This window comes from Capra hircus, chromosome 7, assembly GCF_001704415.2.
Source record: "Capra hircus breed San Clemente chromosome 7, ASM170441v1, whole genome shotgun sequence".
Classification (NCBI taxonomy): Eukaryota; Metazoa; Chordata; class Mammalia; order Artiodactyla; family Bovidae; genus Capra; species Capra hircus.
Genome location: NC_030814.1, coordinates 102,977,601 through 103,001,412, shown reverse-complemented (window position 1 = coordinate 103,001,412; position 23,812 = coordinate 102,977,601). Strand labels below are relative to the sequence as shown.

Here is a 23,812-nt window from a genome sequence, read left to right as displayed (position 1 = left end):
TATGAATTTAGTGCTTCTTTAAAATAGATTAAAAAAAAATTTTAAGCAGAAATTGAAAAAGCAGCTTCTTTCTTGTTCATTTTTTATTGTAGTGTAGTTGACTGGGGCTTCTCCTGGTGGCTCAGCAGTAAAGAATCGCCTGCAATGCAGAAGACGAGGATTCAATCCCTGGGTAGGGAAGATCCTCTGGAGGAGGAAATGGCAGCCCACTCTGGTATTCTTGCCAGCAGAATCCCATGGACAGAGACGCCCTGGCATCCGTGGGGTCGCAAAGAGGCGGACACGATTGAGCCACTGAACACACAACACACACAGTTGATTTATAATGTGAAAGTTTCAGGTGTACAGCACAGTGATCTCAGCTATACATATACATACCTATATTTAAAAAGCAGTTTCTTGGACTTCTTTGGTGGCCCAGTGGTTAAGAAGCTGCCTGCCAAGGCAGGGGACACAGGTTCGATCCCTGGTCCGGGAAGATCCCACATGCTGTGAGCAACTAAGCCTGAGCACCACAGCTACTGAGCCCGAGCGCCCTAGAACCCGTGCTCCCCCACAAGAGGAGCCACCACGCACACTGCAAAGACAGGGTGGCCCCCGCTTGCCTAACTCGAGAGAGCCCGTGCGTAGCAACAAAGACCCGGTGCAGTCAGAGTAAATAAAATTTTAAGGCAGTTTCTTCAGTAAATACAAATTGGTTTCTGAAAAAGCAGATTGTCTACCCGTAGCTTTTGTTTTTGGTAGGTTTGCAAAGATTTCCCCAGGTACAGATAATAACTGAGGAACCGTAGCCTGTTTTGCAGGAACTCCTTATTCCAGAACAATTTCACAAAAGTCCCAGGCATTTGTGTTTTCAGGGGGAGTTTTGGTGGGAAGGTAGTTGTTAGGGCATCAGTGTCCAGTTTGGGAGCACTTCAACTCACTGATCACTAAATAAGTAGGAAGCCAGGGAAATTTTGCACATTAGAGGGACCCAGGGAAATCACATCATACCAATTAGACTGGGGTGGGGGGAAGGAAAAGGATAAAAAGCCATAATCCCTACTGCTTGTGAAGATGTAGAAAAAAGGGCATTTTCCTACAGGACTGGTAGAAATGCCCATCGCATACTGGCCCTTTTGGAAATAAGTTTAATGATATTTAATAAAAGTGAAGACAGGGAATTCCCAGGCAGTCCAGTGGTTAGGACTCCTTGGTTTCACTGCCAAGAGTCCAGGTTCAATCCCCAATCGGGGAACTAAGATCCCACAAACTTTGGAGTGATGGTGGGCGGGGTGGGAGATGGAAAGTGAAGACATACAAATCCTTTGATTCTGCAACCCCATTCCTAGCACTTTGTCCCCGAGAAGCAAAAACTCCAGGAAACAAAGCAAATGGTCATCGGTGGGAGAACGGCCTAAAAATTGTCATCTAGAGTCTCAGTTTGTCTGTCCCCAATCCTCTGTCCCCCCAGCCCAGCCCATCCCCTGGGACCTTGGACAAGGAGGAGATGAGTCACGAGGAACCAGAGCTGGCAATGCCACGCTTAGGGCAGGCTAGTCAGGAGGGACAAAGGAGCGATATTTCCTGGATACGGAAACCCGGGCGAGAGACAGGCCGCTGCAGGAAACACTCGGCTGGGGCCCCGCCAAGCAAGGGCAGGAGGGTCAGCCAGGCCCAGCCGCCCAGACGGGCCAGTCTGGAGGCCCCAAGGAAGCCGGGACGTCCCTGACCCTGAGCCTACTGCCTGAGCAGCCAGGAGTAAGGAGTCCTGGGGAGGACGCTGGCAGCAGCCAGTCCTGAGTTTGGGTTCCAAACCCCGACATTCCTGCATTCAAATTTTGGCTCAGTTGCTCTCAGCCTCCATTTACTCGCCTAGAAATTAGTGTAATAATAATAATACAAGGGAGGGAGATCCAGGAAGGGGGGGGACACACGTATACCTGCGGCCGATTCATGTTGTTGCGTGGCAAAAAACATCCCAATATTGTAAAGTAATTATCCTCCAATTTAAATAAATTAAAGAAAATCATCATCCTAAACGCTCTGGGCCCACGGGTGCAGGTCTTTGACTCTTGGCTGGTCTCTCCCATTCAGAGCATCCCAGGATATCAACCTTCCAACCAGCTCGGTGGGATATAGTTCACGGGGTCGCAGAGAGTCGGACACGACTGAGGGACCAAGCACAGCACAGCACAGTCCCAGGTCAGTCCTCCAACACCTGGGCCTCAGCCTCTGCCTCCTTTGTAGCCTCCTTGCTGGTCCAGAGGGACCCATTCATCCCAGCATCTGACCAGGCATCTCTCCCACTCATGCCCTCCCCGGCTCCTTAGTACCCTGGGAATAAGGCCCAACTCCTCAGCTCTCTGTGCCCTGCCTCCCCACAGCCGGTGCAGCTGTCCTACACATACTCTGTGACCGAAGATTCGGTGACTTTTAATCTGTATTGTGCCCTCAGACTAGAGTGCTTTGTTCTCGCCTGCCAATTCCCCAAGGCCCCGCGCTAGAGATCGCTCCCCCTGGCAGCCCCTCTGGATGCCCCAGAGTTCTTGCTCCTTCTGGGTACTTCCCCTACACGATCCCTCCCTCTTTTCAGCCCTGATCCTGGGGCTCTGACTTCTCCAGGCTGAGGCCCTATGCCAGCCCCGCCCAGCCCTGAGAGCCAGGTGGGGGTTGAGTCCTAGTCAGGGAGCAATTGGCAGACCCCGCTCTCTGATCCTGTGGTCCAGCCACTGGGTGAGGTTCTGACTCTTTGGGGATTTCCTGTGACCTCTATAAATAACCCCCATGCCTGCTTCCCACAAACCACCTCCCCCTTCTTGGAAAAAAGGGACGGTAGCCAAGGACCTCAGTCCGCGATGTGCCAGGGACAGGGTAGGTGGGCGGGGCCGAGGCATCCTTTCCCAAGAGCATCTTCCTCCCCACCCAGACCCCACTCCTCCCTGCTGGGAGCCCTCCAGACCCTCCCCACGCAAAGGACATCTGGGCACCCACCCTCTCTACACCCACATTGCTGCTTCTTGTCTTTCTGCAAAACAGACCGTGGCAGTAATATCCACGGACTGAACTGGGGTGACCCTTCCCTTCCAGGAGCCCCCCATTCATGGGGGACCCCAGCTGTCAAACAAGCAAACAAATCAACAGAGTGTGACATATTTCAATGAAGCCATGATGAAATGGAGTCAGAGGGTCCCTAAAGTTGCGTGATGGGCCCTGGAAACGTCCCAGCCTCTGCTCCTGTGTCCCTTGAAATTTGAGAGTTTGTATCTTCAACTACTGGAGATGGAGATTTTTTTCTGATTCTGGAAAAGAGCTTGACCCTATTTGAGACTCCACTTCCACCTCTGGCAAAAGGGGAGTTAACTATTCATATACCATCAGGTGGGTCGTGGAAGCCTGGATCCCTGGGACCTTAGGGGGCCGGAACGTCACTGGAGTGTCAGGCACTTTGTTAGGGCAGAGCGCCCTCTGCTGGTTCATCACCTCAACAGCAGCTCCCCCATAAGTGAAAGTCCCTCAGTCGTATCCAACTCTTCGTGACCACAAACCGCCTGTCCTTGAACTATAGTCCCCCCATGGACTATATAGTCTATGGAATTCTGCAGGCCAGAATACTGGAGTGGGTAGCTGTTCCCTTCTCCAGGGGATCTTCCCAAACCAGGGATCGAACCCGGGTCTCCTGCATTGTAGGTGGATTCAACTGATCTATCAGGGAAGCCCAGATCCCCCATTAGTCCCCACAATCAAAGCCTTCACTATCAGGCGCTCCTCTCCTGGATTTCTTCCTCCCTTGTAGCACTCACTCATTCTACTTCCAGCCTCACTGGCCACCTCGCTGCCCCTCAAACACACCGTGATGTTCCCACCTCAGGGCCTTTGCACATGCTGTGCCCTCTGCTTGGGATGTTCTTGCTGGCCTCTTCTGTCTTCTTCTCACCTTTCAGATGTCAGAGTAATTTCCATATCTACCCTCACATCCGTCCCTGACCAGGTCAGGTCTCCTCATCCTAAGTTTGCCCAGCAGCCTTCAGAACTCAGGTCACCCAGGTGACTCAGTAATAAAGAATCCGCCTGCTGACGCAAGAGTGGGAGACATGGGTTTGATTCCTAAGTTGGGAAGATCCCTGATGGAGGCAATGGCAACCCACTCCAGTATTCTTGCTGGGATAATCTTACGGACAGAGGAGCCTGGAGGGCTACGGTCCATTGGTTGCAAAGTGTTGGACACGACTAAGGGACTGAACAAGCAAGCATCCGACCTCACCAAAAGGAGCGGTGTCTCTTCTTTAATAAGGGCAGGAGTGGGGACTTCCCTGCCATTCCAATGGTTAAGAATCCCCCTTCCAATGCAGGGAATGAAGGTTCGATCCCTGGTCCGGGCACTGAGATCCCACATCCCAGGGACAACTAAGCCCGCTGACCGTAGCTACTCAAGTCAGCACTCTGGAGCCCATGCTCTGCAACTAGAGAAAGCCCATGCATCACAATGAAGGCCCAGCACAACTGAAAATTAAAAACACAGGAGCAGTAATGCCTGCTTACTCCCCTGTTTCCAGCCCCCTGCCTCAGTCTGTCACCCAGAAGGCCCCCAGCGAACTCAAACTGAAATCTACCTTCATATGCAAATCCCCTGGGGGCTTCAGCAACTAGATACTTCTCTGAACCTCAGTTTCCTCATCTGTAAAACTATGACAGCATAACCACTGCATTGTGCTATTATGAAGATGCAGTCAAATGATGGGTGCGGTCCTAACACATAGTAGGTACTTGATAAATATTCACTGAGTGACTAATGACTAAGCTTGGAGAGGAAGTAGGGATTTTGCAAGTCACTTTGAGGATAAAAGAAGAAAAGTTTCAAGATTAATACCACAAAAGGAATGACAGCTTGAGACTTTCCTGGCAGTCCAGTGGTTAAAAGATTCCCAGCTTCCACTGAAGGCGGGCACTGGTTCAATCCCTGGTTGGGGAATTAAGATCCTGCACGCTGTGTGGTGCAGGGTGGTGGTGGCAGTGGGTGTTGGGGAAGGACAGTTTGCAGAACAATAAACACCAATTCATGTACAAAATACAAGACAAAATATATTTTACAGGCGCATCCACAAGTATGCAAATTTGCACAGAAAGTTCTGGAAGGATACAACCACCAAGGAGAGGGTGTTCAAATATTTCTGGATCACCCATTTCTTACCTTCCTTTGGTATTTGCAAAATAAATTAAAAACTATAAAACAAAAAACCTCTGAGACCTTTCAACCTCCGTCTTGATCCTCCACCTCCCCCAGCATCATGTGCCCAAAATGACCTCCCTTCAGCCCCACTCAGGGCCAAACCCCCGAAATCTGGCCGGCTGCCACTCAGTCACTACCAGCAACAGAGGCTTCGTGGTTTGCGGTCAAGTTCCCCGACTTGGCCTAAGCTGTTCCCAGACACCCCAAGGCTTCTGGGTGCTCCTCCAGCCTGGGTCTGAGCTTCAGATGCCCCCTCACTTGCCCACACAGAAGTCCCGGAAGATGATATCCAGAATTTCCTCGGTGCCCCCTCCACCAGTGAGATGACTCAGATGCCCTCGGGCTACCCGAAGTGCCTCGGCTGCCAGGGCTAAGTCTTTTGCTTGCCTGTACTGACCAAGGGCATCCAGGCAGCCCTGGAGGTGGTGTTGGTGCCTCGATCGTGTCAGAAGTGGGCCTGTGGATGGGTCCCCACACCTGAAAGGGACAAAGGATAAGGTGTCTCTTGGCATTCAAAGTAGGGGGAAGAGGAATGATCATACCCCGTTTGTAGATACAGAAACTGAGCTGGCAGGGCCAGCTGTGCCCAAAGCCAGTGTCTTAGCCCCCAAACTTGGAAAGAGCGAGGTTGCGCAGTGGGCAAGGGGGCTCACAGTGCAGCCAGCTCCTTCTTCAGTGCTTCTAGGAGGCCGTCCAGCCCCTCACCCGTCAGGCAAGACAGCAACAGGTGGGAGGGGAGGTCAGGATGGGGGTCTGAGCACCCAGTGGGCAGCAGGTCTGATTTATTCAGCACAAGCAGAAGGCGCTGGTGGCTCCCATTGGGGTTTCCGGCTCCTGCCGGGATGACAACGGTGTCCAGGAAGTTGCAGCTGGCCGGAGAGGCCAGGTCAGAAGCATCCAACACGGCCAGAATGAGGTCAGCCTGCTCCAGCCTGGGAGGCGAGAAAATGGAGCATGGATCCCAGAGCTATGCAATGAAAAGCATTCGGCAGGGATGGGGTAAAGGCCAAACCTAAAAGCTGCCCTCCCCAAAGAACTCAGGCCCCACCTAATGGGGCTTAGTAACCTTTCCTCATTAAGGACTAACGAAAGATAAATGCAACTGGTAGAAACAGCAAAGGGCCCGCGTTTCCCCCTCCCACTTCCCTCCTGCCCACCTTTTTTGGGCGCGCCGCACTCCCTCCTGCTCCACAGGCCCCACGCCTTCCCGCAACCCTGCAGTGTCGCTCAGCAGCGCCGGGAACCCGGCCAGGTCCACGGGGGTCTCCAGAACATCTCGGGTTGTCCCTGGCTCCGGGGACACGATGGACACCGGCTTCCGGCCTGGGGATGGGGGTGGGCTCAGAGGAAGCAGGTGGGGTGGAGATGAGAGGGTCCCTCCCTTAGGCTCCATCCCCGGGACGGGACGGACAGTTTTCAACCTCCCAAGCCCCTTGCCTACCCCGGAAAGCTCAGTACCTTAGCTCCCTGCCCTGCCCCCTGCCCCCTGCCCTGGGCCCTGACCCCTGCCCACGCACTGAGCAGGTTCACCAGGCTGCTTTTGCCGGCGTTGGGAGGTCCCGCAACCACTACGTGCGCCCCTGAGCGGAGCCTCTGCCCGCGCCTGGCATCTCGAAGATGTACACCCAGCGCCACCTCCAGCCTCCGCACCTCACTATCAGCTGTGGATGGAGGAAGGAGAGAGAGTGAGAGGGCCTGGGGGGCTGGATGCCAGATGCCTCCACCTCCCACCCCCAGGGGGACCCACCTTGATCCAGGACGCCTTCCTCCAGGTTGTCATCCTCACTAAAATCGATATAGGCCTCTACATGGGCCAGAGCCTGAGGGAGGGAGAGGTGGGTAGTGTGATCATACAGAAACTCACCCCGAGTGGGTGCCCGGGTCCAGCCTGACCTTAAGGGATCAGATTGGAGGCTCATAGACAGGAAACTCTAACACAGGAAAAGGTTAGGAAGTGTCTCTGCGGCAAGGTATGAGTGTACTTGCTTTAGTGAGGGTCTCGGCCCAGCCGCGGCAGAGGTCACCCAGCTCCCCATCGAGCTGCCTCAGGGCCTGTCGCCGCTGCGCCTCGGTTTCTGCGTGGATCAGGTCTGCCAGCCCCTCCACCTCCGTCAGGCTCAGCTTCCCGTGGGCGAACGCCCTCCTGGTGAACTCGCCTGCTTCCGCTGGCCTCAGCCCTGGCACACTGCCTGCGGGAAGGTTCAAGATCCTGAGGCCCCTGGCCCCTGCCCAGGTCACCGGCGTAGCAATTCTTCAAACCCAAGGCTGCAGACTTACCCAGGGCCTGCAGGACACCACTCACCACGGCCGGCCCTCCATGTACGTGGAACTCCGCGCAATCCTCACCGGTAAAACTTTGGGGACCTAGTATGTTGAAGAGATGGGTGTCAACAGGATACGGCCTGGCCGACCGCCTGGAAAGAGGAAGTTGGGTCACAGGAGTTACTTGAGGTTCCGGATCTGAAGTCCCGTACCTGGAAACCAAAGCACCAGCGCGCGGTCCAAAGGCTCCCCAGAGCGGGGGTCGCTGAGCAGGCGCAGGCAGGCTTTGCGAGCCGGGGGTAAGTCCCGCGGCGCCGTGAGGCTCCGGAGGGCGTGGCCGCTGGCAGGGCCGCTGGTTCGGATCACCGCGATGCCGCAGCGGCCTTGGCCAGAGCTCAGAGCGAAGATAGTGGCTCCGGAACCGGGGGCCGGGTAACCACTGGCCTGGCGCGTGCACAGTCTGGGACCGGAGAGGAGGAGAGTTAGTGCATCTGAGAAGCTCTGAGGCCAGAGTGGCATGGCAGGTGGATAGATGGCTCGATGGTCGCGTGAGCCCCCAAGTGGAAGTTTTGTGGCTAGGGGAGGGACTGATCGGAAGTTCTGAGGCCAGAAGACTGGACTGCGGTGGGCTCTGCGGCAGGGGGTGGGGCTTGGATGGAGAAGAAAAGTGCTCCTGCCTCAGGGAACCGGGCCCCCAGATCCCAGGGAGAGGGTTTGGGGCCCGAGCAACGCCCTACGCTGTCACAGCCCTTCCTCAGCTCACCCCACCTGTGAGGCCCACGTGCAGCCCGGGATACCAGGGTCCACAGCCCCCGCCACATGGATTCACAATCAGCTATCCGCCTGCCCACCCTGCCGCGGGGGTCTGCAAGTCCTTGCAGGAGGTCCCGCCCACTCCGCGGCGTGACTGGTAAAGTGCTCAACAATTCTCGATTATCATTGGGCCCCTTAGAAGACGTACTGCCCATCCACTGAAGATCTTCGCTTCTACTGGCTAACGACAGGGAAAGAAGCCGAGGGCTCGCACGCTTCGGTGCAGTGAAATAGTGTTCCTCCAGCAACATTAGACAGAATTTTTAGGATCCTAGAGGGGCCAGGTTCCTAGACACCGGAAATGAGTAGCACAGGGCAATGGAAATTAAAGGAAGGCGAGGGTTTGAGTCTAAGCAAGAGTATCTCGGGGGCTTCCCTGATAGCTCAGACAGTAAAGAATCTACCTGAAATGCAGGAGACCCAGGTTCTATGCCTGGGTCGGGAAGATCCCCTGGAGAAGGAAGTGGCAATCCACTCCTGTATTCTTGCCTGGAGAATCCCAAGGACAGGAGCCTGGTGGGCTGCAGTTCACGGGGTCGCAAGGAGTCGGACACGACTGCCTTTCACTTTCAAGAGCATCTCGGTGGCCGGGAGGGATGAGTTCCGGGGAACCAACGCCCTGGCCCTGGGGAAATCTATTCCAAATTTCTGGGAAGACTTCTTTTCTCGGAAGTCTACAGTTTCTCGCCGCTCTCCAGCTTTCTCTCCCGCCGTCCCTCTGCCTCAGATACCCTTGCCTTGACAAAGAGCCTCAGTGCTCCAAGGTAGCCTCCGCTATGAAGCCTCCCTAGGATCCCCAACACAGTCCTCTCTCCTCTCTGGGCTACTCTGGCCCCGGTCTCCTCGTGCAGAGTTGTGTGTCCCGTCTGTCTCTGACTCCCCGAAAGCCAGAAAGGGGAGATTATTTTCAGGTTAACCCGGGACAGCGCCGGCCGGCGAAATAAAGCGCTGATGGTGGAATTCCAGGCACTGGATAGGCGGGGTCTCTGGGGGTACTGCCACGCGGCGAATTCTCTGGTTCTTGGACAGAGCGGGCGGGTGTCGCGACTATACTTAGGGAAGACTGGAACAGGATACACTTCTAATGATTAGCTCCACGCCTCGCTCTGTTCAGTTTTTTCATTTGTCAGTTAGGGAGTTCGGGATGGACATGTTCTCATTTCTGTATTTAATATGGATAACCACCTAGGACCTACTCTATAGTACATGGAACTCTGCTTAATGTTGTGTGGCACCTGGATGGGAGGGGAGTTTGGGGGAGAAAGGATACATGTATATGTTTGGCTGAGTCCCTTGGCTGTTCACCTGAAACTGTCACAACATTGTTAACTGATTATTACCCCATTACAAAATAAAAAGTAAAAAAAAAAAAAACAAAACCCTTTTTTTCATTGTAGAAGAGGAGTGAATGATGACGTTCGCTGTCTCCAAGTTGTTCCATCTGTCAAAAGTATACATCAAATGCCTACGGTGTAACCACGAAGAATCAGTCTGGGCCCCTGCCCTCACTGGTCTATCAGTCTAATGGAAGAAGCTACAGAGGATGGTCAGGGGGTCGGACAACAGAGAAAATACAGGGCCCCCAGTTAAATGTAAATTTCAGATGAACAAGGATTATCCTGTCAGTATAATTAGGACCGATGCAACATTTGTATGTGTGTGTATGTGTGTTTGCCGCTCAATCATGTCCGACTCTTTGCAACTCCATGAACTGTAGCCCTCCAGACTCCTCTGTTCATGGGGATTCTCCAGGCAAGGATACTGGAATGCATTGCCAAGCCCTTCTCCAGGAGATCTTCAAGACGCAGGGATTGAACCTGGGTCTCCTGCACTGCAGTCAGAGTCTTTACTGACTGAGCGACCAGGGAAGCATGGAATATTTGGGATATACTAAAAATTTATTCATTTATCTGAAATTCACATTTAACTAGGAGAACTGTATTTTTATTTGCTAAATTTGGAAAAGGCAGAGGAACCAGAGATCAAATTGCCAACATCCACTGGATCATTGAAAAAGCAAGAGAGTTCCAGAAAAACATTTATTTCTGCCTTATTGACTATGCCAAAGCCTTTGACTGTGTGGATCACAATAAACTGTGGAAAATTCTGAAAGAGATGGGAATACCAGACCACCTGACCTGCCTCTTGAGAAACTTATATGCAGGTCAGGAAGCAACAGTTAGAATTGGACATGGAACCACAGACTGGTTCCAAATAGGAAAAGGAGTACGTCAAAGCCTGTATATTGTCACCCTGCTTATTTAACTTATATGCAAAGTACATCATGAGAAACGCTGGGCTGGAAGAAGCACAAGCTGGAATCAAGATTGCCGGGAGAAATATCAATAACCTCAGATATGCGAATGACACCACCCTTATGGCAGAAAGTGAAGAGGAACGAAAAAGCCTCTTGATGAAAGTGAAAGAGGAGAGTGGAAAAGTTGGCTTAAAGCTCAACATTCAGAAAACTAAGATCATGGCATCCAGTCCCATCAATTCATGGCAAATAGATGGAGAAACAGTGGAAACAGTGTCAGACTTTATTTTTGGGGGCTTCAAAATCACTGCAGATGGTAACTGCGGCCATGAAATGAAAAGACGCTTACTCCTTGGAAGGAAAGTTATGACCTACCTGGACAGCATATTAAAAAGCAGAGATCCTACTTTGCCAACAAAGGTCCATCTAGTCAAGGCTATGGTTTTTCCAGTAGTCATGTATGGATGTGAGAGTTGGACTATAAAGAAAGGTGAGCGCCAAAGAATTGATGCTTCTGAACTGTGGTGTTGGAGAAGACTCTTGAGAGTCCCTTGGACTGCAAGGAGATCCAACCAGTCAGTCCATCCTAAAGGAAATCAGTCCTGAATATTCGTTGAAGCTGAATCTCCGATACTTTGGCCACCTGATTCGAAGAGCTGACACACTGGAAAAGATACTGATGCTGGGAAAGATTGAAGGTGGGAGGAGAAGGGGGTGACAGAGGATGAGATGGTTGGATGGCATCACCGACTCAATGGACACGAGTTTGAGTAAACTCTGGGAGTTGGTGATGGACAGAGAGGCCAGGCGTGCTGCAGTCCGTGGGGTCGCAGAGTCGGCACGACTGAGAGATTGAACTGAACTGAACCGAAATTTGGTAACTCTAACGGGTCCTCTCTGAGGACATTACATCCTGAAGGGTGCAGCAGTTCACTGGACAAAGAGGGCTTGAAGAGTGTCCTAGGTAACAAGGATGGCGTTACACATCCAGCCTGTACTAAGGCATGCTACGCTTATTCTCATTCTCCCTGTAGTGGTTGGAGCTATTGCTACCGGCAATCTCCTGCGACCAGGCTCACCACCCGCTTCCCCCAACCCCACCCACACCACCTACCCGCGAGACCACCTCAGATTCCAAACCGACGGGGAAACTAACGCTTTAAGGCAGAGAATCAAGCCCAGGGCGGGCGGTGTCGAGACCCGGCACCGAGTCGGGCGGGGACAGGGAGGAGAATGAACATTCGGCGCGGGCGGGGACGAACACCAGAGAGCGAGGTGGGCGGGCGAGAACGAAACTCGGAAAACATCACGGGCGGAGTCGAGAACCAGAGAACGACGCGCGCGGGGCCGAGAAGGAGAATCGAGGTTCTGCGCGGGCGGGGACGAGAAGCAGCGCTCGGGCACGCGGGGACGGCGGCCGGCGCGGGCGGGCGCGGCCTTTGTCTCCTCCTCAGGCGCGCTCGGTGGCTGCACCGGCCCCATGAGACCGCGGCCCCCCGGCGCCTGGGCCGCCCGCAGCCCCTGACCTGACCTGCCCTCACAATGGCGGAAGCCACCTCCGGCGCTGGGGGCACGTCCCTGGAGGGCGAGCGTGGCAAGAGGCCCCCACCGGAGGGCGAGCCTGCAGCCCCGGCGTCCGGAGTTCTGGGTACGTGTGCAGCGCCTGGATCTGACAGGGTTGCAGGTGCCTGGGGTGTTCGCGGCAGGTCTACGGGGAGGGATATTGGAGTCAGCCGTCCCGGGCCTGGAGTCCAGTCGAGGCACCGGCTTTTCCCGGCACTGCGGCTGCGGCCGGGCGAGCGTGGCTGGAAAGGTGCAGCGGGTGTGGGGTCCCAGCGCAGAGATATGGACACGCCCCTCCTAGAGCCCCGGTGCGGGACTGAGCCCAGTCACCCCTTGGGCTACTCGATCGCTGCTGAGCAGTGATGCGCTTAAGAGCGCCTCTCCACAGAGGATACAGAATCATACAGTCCTGGGTTCAAATACCTGCTGGACTCTGTGACCTTGGGCGCGTGACTTAAATGCTCTGGGCCTCAGTTTCCTCGCCTGTGAAATGGGGGTAAGAGCCGCACCCAGCTATGAGGAGACGCTGACATAATGTAGTGAGGCGCTCAGAGCTGTTAGTGAGCGCCCCATCGATTGTGGTTTCGGAGGCGGAGCTGGGCCTCAAGAATGAGTAAGATTTGTAAGGGAGGACCTGGGGGAAGGGCATTCCTGGAGAAGGGCCTGGCTGGTACAAGGACGTGGAAGGAAGGAAACAAGCCAAGGCCAGAGCTCATAGGGCCTTGAATGCCAAGCTGAGTGTCAAGGAGCCCTGGCGAATGTGTGATCAGAGGCAAGGGTTGAAGGGACTAAGACTGGAGGCTAGGCCATCTGAGAATGACCCGACCCCAGCCTGCGCTGCCTGCTCCCCAGATAAGCTTTTTGGGAAGCGGCTCCTGCAGGTGGGTCGGTATCTGGTGTCCCACAAAGCATGGATGAAGACGGTGCCCACGGAAAACTGTGACGTGTTGATGACCTTCCCAGGTACCTGTCTGTGCTCACCTGCCCAGGGCCTACACTGAATTCCCCTGAACTGGGCTCCCCTGTCACTCCTGGCAAGAGCCATTGGTCCCTGTGCCCCTTGGCAGATACGACCGATGACCACACGCTGCTATGGCTGCTGAACCACATCCGCGTGGGCATCCCCGAGCTCATCGTGCAAGTCCGCCACCACCGCCACACACGCGCCTACGCCTTCTTCGTCACCGCCACATATGAGAGGCGAGTCCCTGTCCCTGGCCTCTCGCTGACCCTGCTACTCAGCTCCCCGCCCTTCCAAGCGCCAACTGCGAGGTCCAGCCACCCTGCATTTGTCCCAGACGTCCACCAGGTACACCATCCCTAGTTCCAGGATGGTGAGCCAGGGTCTCCCCGTGATCCCACCTCCCCTGCCCTTCCTGCAGCCTACTCAGAGGGGCCGACGAGCTGGGTCTGCGCAAAGCAGTGAAGGCCGAGTTTGGCGGGGGCACCCGCGGCTTCTCCTGCGAGGAGGACTTCATCTACGAGAATGTGGAGAGTGAGCTGCGCTTCTTCACCTCCCAGGTGCGGTCGGCTCTGGCCCCCAGCGCACATTCCTAGCCCGTGGGCGGCTGCTCCCTGTGCTCACGCCCTGTCCCCTGCAGGAGCGCCAGAGCATCATCCGCTTCTGGCTGCAGAACCTTCGTGCCAAGCAGGGCGAGGCACTACACAATGTGCGCTTTCTGGAGGACCAGCCAATCAGTGAGTGAGGTGGTCCCAAACTTCCAATCGTATGTGGGGAGTTAGCTGGGGCTCTTAGAGGACTGCTGTCAATGTAGGAGGGTTAGGAAGGCGGGGCCTAGATAAAACCAATCAGAGTCTCCCGAAGAATTGGGCGGGGCCTGGAGATCAACCAATGAGATGAAGGGCGTGGCCTTTGCAAGGGGTGGGGCTTGTCTCCTTGGAGGCAGGTCCAGGAGAAACCCTTTTCTGGGTCTGAGATAAGGTTGGGGCAGGACCATGGACAGCACTCCACATATTGTGTGGTGAGCTCTGGGCCTCAGTATCCCCCAGGAAACCAGCCGCTGCAAGTTCACCTTCTAATGCCAGCTATGCACCATTCTTCAGACGTTTGGAGGAATGAGCTGAAACCAAGTAGCTCTGTTTCCCCACTGGGATTGCACCTCCCAGGTTTCGAGCACCCTTCCCCACCTGCCCCTGCACCTCCCAAATTTTGAGGAATAATGTTCCTTTCACCCAGAACGCTTCTCCTGGGAAGAGCGTTTGCTGGTTTAAGAGGAAGCAAAAAGTTATAACTTGGGTTTCAGCCGAGGGGGACTGGCTAGGCCCAGGACAGGCAGACGGGTGGGGTCACCCTTTCTTGTCCCCCAACAGTCCCTGAACTGGCGGCCCGCGGGATCATCCAGCAGGTGTTCCCAGTCCACGAGCAGCGCATCCTGAACCGTCTCATGAAGTCATGGGTGCAGGCTGTGTGTGAAAACCAGCCTCTAGGTGTGGTCCTGGCTGGAGTGGGGGGTTGGTGGGGTCCCAGGAGGCAAGCAGGGCTGACTGGGACCGCCCCCCCTCGTCCCTGGCAGATGAGATCTGTGACTACTTTGGTGTGAAGATTGCCATGTACTTTGCCTGGCTGGGTTTCTACACATCGGCAATGGTGTACCCAGCGGTCTTTGGCTCAGTCCTGTACACATTCACAGAGGCTGATCAGGTGCCGGGTGTGGACTGGATGGGGGGTGGAACACCTCAGACAACTTCCTCCCTGGACTGGGCCAGCCAACATTGCAACTCTCCTCTGTCACCCCCAGACAAGCCGGGATGTATCCTGCGTGGTCTTTGCCCTCTTCAACGTGGTCTGGTCAACGCTGTTCTTGGAGGAGTGGAAACGGAGGGGGGCTGAGCTGGCCTACAAGTGGGGAACACTGGACTCACCAGGGGAGGCTGTGGAGGAGCCACGACCCCAGTTCAGGGTCAGTCGGGGCAGTCTGAGTTCACGGACTTCAAGAATGGGGTAAAAAAGAGAAAACATACTGAGCAAGTGCATTACAAGAACAAAGCGGGAGGTGAAGTAGGGCTGCAGCTTCTGAGGTTTCCCAAGTGAGAGGATCTGCATGCCCAAAGGGAGAGGTGTGGAAAGTTGGATTTGAGAGACTAGGGAGGGTGCTTTAAGTGGACACACCCAGATAGCAAGGATGAGATGGCTGGATGGCATCATCTACTCGATGGACATGAGTTTGAGCAAACTCCAGGAGATGGTGAAGGACTGAGAAGCCTGGTGTGCCGCAATCCATGGGGTCACAAAGTCAGACAAGGCTTAGCAACTGAACTACAACAAACCACGATAATAAAGCATCATAGACATGGAGTTTGAAGGGTTGGGAAGGAGGTGGGACAGAGGCAGCCCCTCTGATCTTGTGTTGGGCTGCGCCCCCACCCTCTGCCAGGGCGTGCGGCGCATCAGCCCCGTGACTCAGGCCGAGGAGTTCTACTACCCGCCCTGGAAGCGGCTGCTCTTCCAGATGCTCGTCAGTCTTCCCTTGTGCCTCACCTGCCTAGCCTGTGTGTTCCTGCTCATGCTCGGCTGCTTCCAGCTCCAGGTGACCTTCAGTCCCTTGCCCTGGCCTTGGCCCCAACCTGTTCAGGTGTGCCCCGAGCCAAGCCCAGCGACCAGGGTAAACTCTGAATCCCTTTGTCCCTGCAGGAGCTGGTGCTGAGTGTGAAGGGGCTGCCCCGTCTTGCCCGCTTCCTGCCGAAAGTCATGCTGGCCCTGCTGGTCAGCGCAAGTGCCGAGGGCTATAAGAAGCTGGCTGTCTGGCTCAACGACATGGGTATGCCCTGTGAAGGGAGGTCTCACTGCCCAGCCCCCAGGAGGAAGGGTCCCACTGCCTTCTGGGGTCCCTGCTGCTCATGACAGTCTGGGCTACACTCTCACTCATCTCCTTGGCCCCCAGAGAACTATCGGCTGGAGAGTGCCTATGAGAAGCACCTCATCATCAAGGTCGTTCTGGTGAGTGGTGGCCAGCAAGCTGGCAGGGCTTCTTTTATTTTTTTTAAAAATATTTATTTATTTGGCTGCACCGGGTCTTAGTTGTGGCACATGTGATCTAGTTCCCTGACCAGGGATCAAACTCAGGCCCCCTGCGTTGGGAGCATGAAGTCCTAGCTACTGGACCACTGGGGCAGTCCCCAGGCAGGGGTTCTCCAGGGGACACATGGGGGTTCCTCGGGGCAGACATGGCGGGGTGACCACCCCCTGCCCGCTTTGCACAGTTCCAGTTCGTCAACTCCTACCTGAGCCTTTTCTACATCGGCTTCTACCTCAAGGACATGGAGCGCCTGAAAGAGGTGAGGCTCTGGCCCAAAGCAGTGCCCCCGAGGCAGCTGGCTGTGGGGGCCAGACTGGCCCAAGGGGTCCATGGGCTCTCCAGCCCCTCCCTTCCTCCTCCATCCTTCTCTCCTCTCTGTCCATTCGTCTGTGTGTCCTCCCTCTGCCTGTCATGCCCCCCCATCTGTCTGTCCACCTGTCCGTCGGTCCCTCCACAGCTCCTGATCGTCCTGTCCCTGTCCCAGAGCCTCGAGCGGCAGCTTTGGGCGGTGCTGGTCCCGCTCGTGGCCCTGCGGTTCCGCCTGCTCCTCCTCTCCCTCCAGGGCCTCCTTCTTGAGGCCCGGGCCAAAGTACGGGCAGGTGGTGGCGAGCCCGTGGGGCCTTGCCAGGGTGGGCAGTGTGGCTGTGCCGGGGCACTCACGCCTAGCCGAGGGTGCATGCTCTGAAGGGATGGGGCTCCACTGACTGCGTGCAGGTGTCAAGAGCCCCTGGAGGCCCTGGGCACCAGCTGAGCTCCGGAAGGTGCAGCATGATGGGAGGCCATGGCCTGCCCACGTGATCAGCTAGAAGCGCTATGGCCCGCCCAGCTGTGGTTTGGGGTTGCCTCTGTGCCCAGGGACATCCAGACTGGGCTCAGGCTGTGGCTGGATGTGTGCTTTGGGAGGGTGAGCGCCCACAGCCTGTCCCAGTGCCCAGGGCCCCGCCCGCCCCCCACGAGGCCGCCCTCCACCCCCTTCCTACCCCCAGATGCTGGCCACGCTGCTGATCACCCGCCAGTTCCTCCAGAACGTTCGAGAGGTTCTGCAGCCCCACCTGTATCGGCGGCTGGGCCGAGGAGAGCTTGGCCTGCGGGCGGCCTGGGAGCTGGCCCGTGCCCTGCTTGGCCTCCTGAGCCTCCAGCGCCCCGCACGCCGCCACCTTGAACCCCCGGTTGAAGAGGGCGGCGGTGGCAGCAGCAGTGGAGGGGGTCGCAGGTGTCTCAGTGGGGGCTGCGGGGCACCTGAGGAGGAAGAGGAGGCTGCGGTGGAGCGGCGGCCTGCAGGGGAAGGGGGAGAGGTGGGGAACGGGCCCCGGGGGGACAGAGAGGAGGAGGACGAAGAGGAGGAGGACGACGACGAAGAGGAGGAGGATGAGGACGAGGAAGGTGAGGAGGCCGGCCTCCTGGACTGCGGGCTCCGACTGAAGAAGGTCAGCTTTGCTGAGCGGGGGGCTGGGCGGCGTCGGCCGGGCCCAAGCCAGGAGGCCCTCCTGGAGGAGGGGAGCCCCACCATGGTGGAGAAGGGGCTGGAACCGGGCGTGTTCACACTGGCCGAGGAGGACGATGAGGCTGAGGGGGCTCCCAGCAGCCCCGAACGGGAGCCTCCCCCGGCTGTCCTGCTCCGCCGGGCTGGAGGCGAGGGCCGAGACCAGGGGCCGGATGGGGGCCCGGATCCAGAGCCGGGCTCAGGCGACTCAGCCCGGAAGCAGCGGCGGCAGAACCGGTCATCTTGGATCGACCCACCCGAGGAGGAACACTCGTCTCAGCTCACCCAGGCGGAGCTCGAGAGCTGCATGAAGAAATACGAGGTGAGGAGGGCCCCTGAGGGTGGAGGCAGGGCCATCGGCAGGGCCGGGCACACAGTCTGAGGATGGAGGTGGGGTTGGAGCGACAGGAAGGAATGACGGGCCCCTTTATGCGATCAGGGCCTCCCTGGTGGTGCAGATGGTAAAGAGTCTGCCTGCAATGCAGGAGACTGGGGTTCAGTCCCTGGACTGGGAAGATCCCCTGGCGAAGGGAATGGCTGCCCACTCTAGTCTTCTTGCCTAGAGAATCCCATGGCTACGACTCACCCTTATGTGATCAGGAACTTGCTAACCTTGCTGAGCTTGGGTCCATGCAGGATAATCTGAGGGAGGCGGGCTTGATGAGAGGAAGGTGGGCTGAGGGAGGAGGTGTCCTGAGTTGGGGGAGAGCCTAGGCCCACCCCCTGGGTGCCTGCCCACAGGACACGTTCCAGGACTACCAGGAGATGTTCGTGCAGTTTGGCTATGTCGTGCTTTTCTCATCTGCCTTCCCCCTGGCTGCCCTCTGCGCCCTCATCAACAACCTCATCGAGATCCGCAGTGACGCCCTCAAGCTGTGCACGGGGCTGCAGCGGCCCTTTGGGCAGCGCGTGGAAAGCATTGGCCAGTGGCAGGTGGGGGAAGGGCCAAGGTCTCTGAGCCAGGATGCCCAGAGGTGGATCGGGTGCTGGGGAGGCTGGTGGGACCCCATCTGAGCCCCTCTTGTCCCCCCTTCCCCCGCAGAAGGTGATGGAGGCCATGGGCGTCCTGGCAATCGTGGTCAATTGCTATCTAATTGGCCAGTGTGGGCAGCTGCAGCGCCTCTTCCCCTGGCTCAGCCCCGAGGCAGCCATCGTGTCCGTGGTGGTGCTCGAGGTGGGACCGGTGGCCGGGTGGGGGACCCAGGTGGTGGTGGGGGGGTGTCCCCATGCCTGCAGCCTCCTCCTCTGTTGCCTCAGCACTTCGCTCTGCTCCTCAAGTACCTCATCCATGTGGCCATCCCTGACATCCCAGGCTGGGTGGCTGAGGAGATGGCCAAGCTGGAGTACCAGCGCCGGGAGGCCTTCAAGGTATGTGGGCCAGGGCCCGGAATGCTTTACATCTCTGCTCCGAGGCGATTCTCCCCCCTCGCCTCTCTGCCTCACCTGGCTGGGCAGTCACCTCCTTAGGAGGGTAGATGTGCAGATTGTGTTAGCGATCGTTGCTTAGTCGTATCCGACTCTTGGTGACCCCATGGACTGTAGCCCACCAGGCTCCTCTGGCCATGGGATTCTCCAGGCAAGAATACTGGAATGGGTTGCCATGCTCTCCTCCAGGGGATCTTCCCTACCCAGGGATCAAACCCAGGTCTCCTACATTGCAGGCAGATTCTTCACCATCTGAGTCACTAGGGAAGCCTAGGGTAATAATTAGCATTTCAAAAGGACCTGGTCCCTTCAGGGGTCCTGGTGGCATCCCGCACCAGGCCAGCACTTATGAACTGTCATCTGCCATCTGGGGTCCTGGTGGCATCCCGCACCAGGCCAGCACTTATGAACTGTCATCTGCCAGCTTGCCGGGCATTGTCCTGTGTGGGGTCAGGGACACAGCTGATGCTTCCTAGAAGCCCAGCCTGTGGCACGTTCCCCAGAAAGCTGCAGAGCAGACCAGGGAGCTCATTGCCACCAACCAGTGGAGCCCTCCATGATGACGTGTGTGTGCTCAGTTGCTCAGTGTCCATGTGACCCCATGGACTGGGGCCCGCAAAGCTCGTCTGTTCATGGAATTCTCCAGGCAAGAATACTAGAGTGGGTAGCCATTCCCTTCTCCAGGGCATCTTCCCAACCCAGGGATTGAACCTAAATCTCTTATGAGAAGTCTCCTGAGTTGACAGGCAGATTGTCTGCTGCTGCGCCACCTGGGAAGCCCCAAAAATAGTGATGGAAATGTTCTATTCTGGGTTGCCCATGTAGCCCGTTACTACAGATGGCCAGTGAGCACTTGCAATGGGACCTGGTGCTACTGAGAAACCGAGCTTTTACTTCAGTTATCTGGTTGTTTGTTTATATATTGGCTGTGCTTCGTGGCTTATGGGATCTTAGTTCCCCAACCAGACATCAAAGCCAGGCCCTCCGCGGTGAGAGTGCAGAACCCTAACCACCGGACTGCCAGGGAATCACTTTATTTCAGTTATTTAAAGTGACAAAACCATGGGAGCCCCTGCTGGTCTAGCAGTTAGGATCCACTGCTTTCACTGCCACGGCCCAGGTTCAGTCTCTGATCTGGGAACTGAGACACCTCCAAGTCACGTGGTGGGGCCCAAAAATAATAATTTTTTTTTTAAATTAACATTGCCATGTGTGGCTACTGGCCACTGGACAGTCACTGGACAGTCTGTCTCTCTCCCGTTCTCCAGAAAGCAGGGAACCACTGAGGCCCAGTATTTGTTTTAACTCTCCCAATTTCTAAGACAGCGTCTGGCATGCGACCGGGGACAGAATTGGTGGCCAGTAAATGTTTGCTCTCTTCTCAGTTCTCAGAGAGCCCTGGAGTGGGTCCAGGGATGCAGCTGGAACCCAAGAAGTGTGTGGATCTCTCCCCACTTCTGCAGGAGAGCCCCGCGTGGGCCTGGGCCTGGGTGGGCACCTGCTCACACACTCACTCCTCCCAGTGCCCATAATGGCTCCATTCTGCCCTCAGAGACATGAGCGCCAGGCCCAGCACCGCTACCAGCAGCAGCAGCGGCGTAGGCGGGAGGAGGAGGAGCGACAGCGCCACGCGGAGCACCATGCCCGGAGGGAGCGGGACGCCAGTGGCCGAGAGGAGGCTCGGGCTGAGGGCTCTGGGTTGGACCCTGCTGCCCCGGAGAAAACCTCGGCCAAGGCCAAGGGCAGTGGGGCAGGTGGCCACGGGCCAGAGCGACCCAAGCGCCCGGGGTCCCTGCTGGCACCTAACAACGTCATGAAGCTGAAGCAGATCATCCCGCTGCAGGGCAAGTTCCTGTCGTCCGGGACCTCATCCTCCTCGCCGGCCGCCACGGGGGCCAACCTCACCACCCGGTCAACCCCTGCCCAGTCGCCCACTGGCAGCGACACCCGCCTGCCAGCCTTCCTTAGCTTCAAATTCCTCAAGTCACCTGAGACCCGGCGGGACCCAGAGCGTAGCCACTCTCCACCCAAGGCCTTCCACGCCGGCAAGCTTTTCCCCTTCGGCGGGGCCCGGGCGGAGGCCGGGTCCAACGGGGCGGGCGGGCAGGCCCGGCAGGACGGGACCCTCGGCGGTGGCGGTTGCCGAGCCCAGCGGAGTGGGCTGGCGGACGAGTCTGCAGCTGAGGAGCCGGACACACCCCGGCCCGAAGAGGAAAGCTCAGGTCACAAGCTTTAACTCGGGGGTGGGGACTCTGGGCCGGGCTTTGGGGGTAGGGGTGGGGTGTCCAGACGTGGGCAGAGGGGCTGAAGCAGACAGGGGAGGCTCCGTCTCCTGGTACCAGTTGGGGACCTGGGTCTGTGGTACATGGAGCCTGTTGATCAAAGCCTTCTCAGTCTTTCCGGGTCCTTGAGAGCCTGGAGCCCTGTGCCTGACCCTCCTCACCCCTGGGGGAGGGATGCCAAAGTCCCTTGTCCCCCATTGCCCTTCCCAGGGTGCCCGCCTGCCATGCTCTGGTGCCAGGAGAGATGAGGGAGGCCCCTTCACCACCTGGCCTAGCCTTTCCTGCCCCAATGAGACCCCACACCCAGCTCACTCTGGGGGACCGGAACCCCCAGGCCTCTATGCAAGCCCGCATCCTGCAGCCCAAGCCGTCCCTGGAGGCCTTCCTTGGAGGTGGGGCTCAGGCTGCCCACTAGGGGAGTTCAGGGCTGCAGCCCTGTGGCCGCGGAGCAGAGTCACAGGCCTCACTGCGCCGCCCCGCCCCACCTCATTCGTGCCCGGGGTCCAGAGACCCATCCCAGGGAGCCCAAGGGGTGGCAGCTGTAGCACCAGGGACTTAGGTCAGAAGTCAGCGGGACTTCCTCAGACTTCCCTCTCCGTGAAGGGGAGGGGCCCAGTGCCCAGAGGCCGGGGATGCACCCGAAGAAGCCCACCCCTTGTCACTGATCAGAAGCAATAAGGCCCTCCATGTGCCTGAAAGCCCAGAGGGAGCGCGGGCAGGGTTCCCAGCGGCGGGGACGGCATCTCCCCGGAACGGCCCCTCTCGCCTCCGCAGGGACAGCGCTGGCCCCTGTGGGCGCCCCGGCCCTCCGCACCCGCCGCAGCCGGAGCCCTGCGCCGCCGCCACCGCCGCCAACACCGCTGCCTCGGCCCCCGACGCCCCCAGCGGGCTGCTGGCAGTGGGACGGGCCGTGGGGCTGCGGGGGCGAGGGCGCCGCCCCGCGGCAGGCCCCTGCTGCCACCGACTGCCCGCCCTGCGCTCTCGCCGGGCCCCCGCCTGCCCCCCAGCCCCTGCCGGGGGACGCCAGCTTCTACAGCCTCCCGCCGCCGCCGCCGCCGCCTCCCACCTCCGAGCCCCCCCAGCCCCCGGCGCCCTCACCCAGCCCCAGCTCCAGTCCCAGTCCTCAGGCCGTGTGCTGGCCCAGCGGCTGGCATTAGCTCCGCCCGCCCTGCCTTCCTGTCTTCATATGCAATATCAGTCACAGACGGGGCGGCGACCGCCACCCAGAAAACACTTGGGCCGGCCCGATGTACCCCAGTATTGGCTGCCCCTCCTGGGGCAGGGCCAGGGGCCTGGGGCCCCTCTATCTGCCGTTTTCCTTTCGACCAGGATGGGGGGAAATGAAAGGAAACCCCCCCAAAAAAACAACAGAAAACACACACAGAATAGGTGATTATTTATTTGTTTTTAATTTATTTTGTCATATTTTTGTAAAACGGCAGAGATGCAATAAAAAGTATATTTCAACAGTGCCCAAAGGCGGAGCTGCTGAAAGGGGACTTCCGAGGCCCAATGACAAGGTCGGGGCCAGCTCTTTGGGGGACTGGCAGGCCCAGAGTGGGTTCCCCTTCTGTCCTGAGACCCTTGGGGAATGCCTAAGAACTGGGTCTCCAGGCCAAACGTATGGAAAACTCCAGAAATCCAGGCCTAGGGGGCCCCTGGGAGGAGCTGCAGAGCCTCAGGCCCCATCTTCAGCCTCCTAGACCAAGGAAGAAACCTCAAAAAGTGCTGACAGGAATCAGCAGGTCAGGTAGTAGGTGTGGGTCCTGAGCCAGCCTCGGTCGTGCAAGGCCACCCTTTCTGGCAGACCTGCCTCCCAGGCTGACATCTGAGAAGTCAAGGGCTACAGGGGGCACTTGGGGCATGGGCGTCTGAAGGCACCTGGTGCCTGAGTCTCGATGTTACGGGGACGATGTGTTCAGGGGCAGCATCGGGGAAGGGCTGGCACGGCCCCGCTGTGTGACCGCTATCAGACCGCTGTCACAGTGGCCAGGACCCTTCACTGAGTGATCAGGGATGGGCGTGGCCTCTCTCAGCCTCAGGGGGTCCACATCCAGAGGCGCAGAGTCAGAAAGGCCCTGCCCCAGAAGACATCAGGGTTCGCTAGAGGCAGGAGAGCAGCCTGTGCGAAGGCATGAGGTGTGGGAAGGCAGTGTGGTGTTTTCGGGGAGCAGAGTAAGGAGGGCCCCAAAGGCAGGAGTGGGTGGAGGCTAGTTGAGGGGCCTAAGCTGGGGAGACCATGGAGAGGCCATGGGACCCTACCCACACCATGGACAGGGCCGGCAGGAGATGGCATCCAGCCCCCTGGGGCCAGGGAAGTGTGGGTGAGCCTGGGTAAGGACAGGCTGAAGGACAAGACCTGCCCGGGTCCCGTGGCCTTTGAAGCTGAACTCCTGCCATCTACTCAGTCACCAACAGCTGGTGACACCATGCGCCTCCCCAGGGCCAGGCCAACCCCTGGGACTAGCGATTCTGAGCTGG

General features: G+C 57.5%; 2 protein-coding genes across 4 annotated transcripts; one reads left to right on the top strand and one right to left on the bottom strand.

Annotated features, from left to right (window-relative positions):
- Window positions 5,036-8,672, bottom strand: GTPBP3 (GTP binding protein 3 (mitochondrial)). Its single transcript, XM_018051377.1, has 9 exons — window positions 8,240-8,672; window positions 7,684-7,931; window positions 7,487-7,573; window positions 7,196-7,398; window positions 6,957-7,029; window positions 6,727-6,870; window positions 6,367-6,532; window positions 5,863-6,141; window positions 5,036-5,686 (listed from the first exon to the last, which is right to left on the bottom strand). The coding sequence occupies exons 1-9, from the start codon at window positions 8,533-8,535 to the stop codon at window positions 5,464-5,466; spliced, it is 1,719 nt and encodes a 572-aa protein (XP_017906866.1). The 5' UTR covers window positions 8,536-8,672; the 3' UTR covers window positions 5,036-5,463.
- On the top strand, window positions 11,844-22,803 carry ANO8 (anoctamin 8). 3 transcript variants are annotated; one of them, XM_018051375.1, is made up of 18 exons: window positions 11,845-12,189; window positions 12,957-13,067; window positions 13,172-13,304; window positions 13,487-13,625; window positions 13,706-13,802; window positions 14,436-14,552; window positions 14,639-14,766; window positions 14,864-15,025; window positions 15,500-15,652; window positions 15,757-15,883; window positions 16,007-16,062; window positions 16,326-16,400; window positions 17,128-17,946; window positions 18,366-18,557; window positions 18,667-18,798; window positions 18,882-18,992; window positions 20,602-21,271; window positions 22,106-22,803. In XM_018051375.1, the coding sequence occupies exons 1-18, from the start codon at window positions 12,084-12,086 to the stop codon at window positions 22,486-22,488; spliced, it is 3,711 nt and encodes a 1,236-aa protein (XP_017906864.1). In that variant the 5' UTR covers window positions 11,845-12,083; the 3' UTR covers window positions 22,489-22,803. The 3 variants fall into 3 exon arrangements, 2 of the variants coding, with proteins under 2 accessions (XP_017906865.1, XP_017906864.1); XR_001918369.1 differs by having other exon boundaries at window positions 11,847-12,189; window positions 20,602-21,723; window positions 22,106-22,177; XM_018051376.1 differs by lacking the exon at window positions 12,957-13,067 and having other exon boundaries at window positions 11,844-12,189.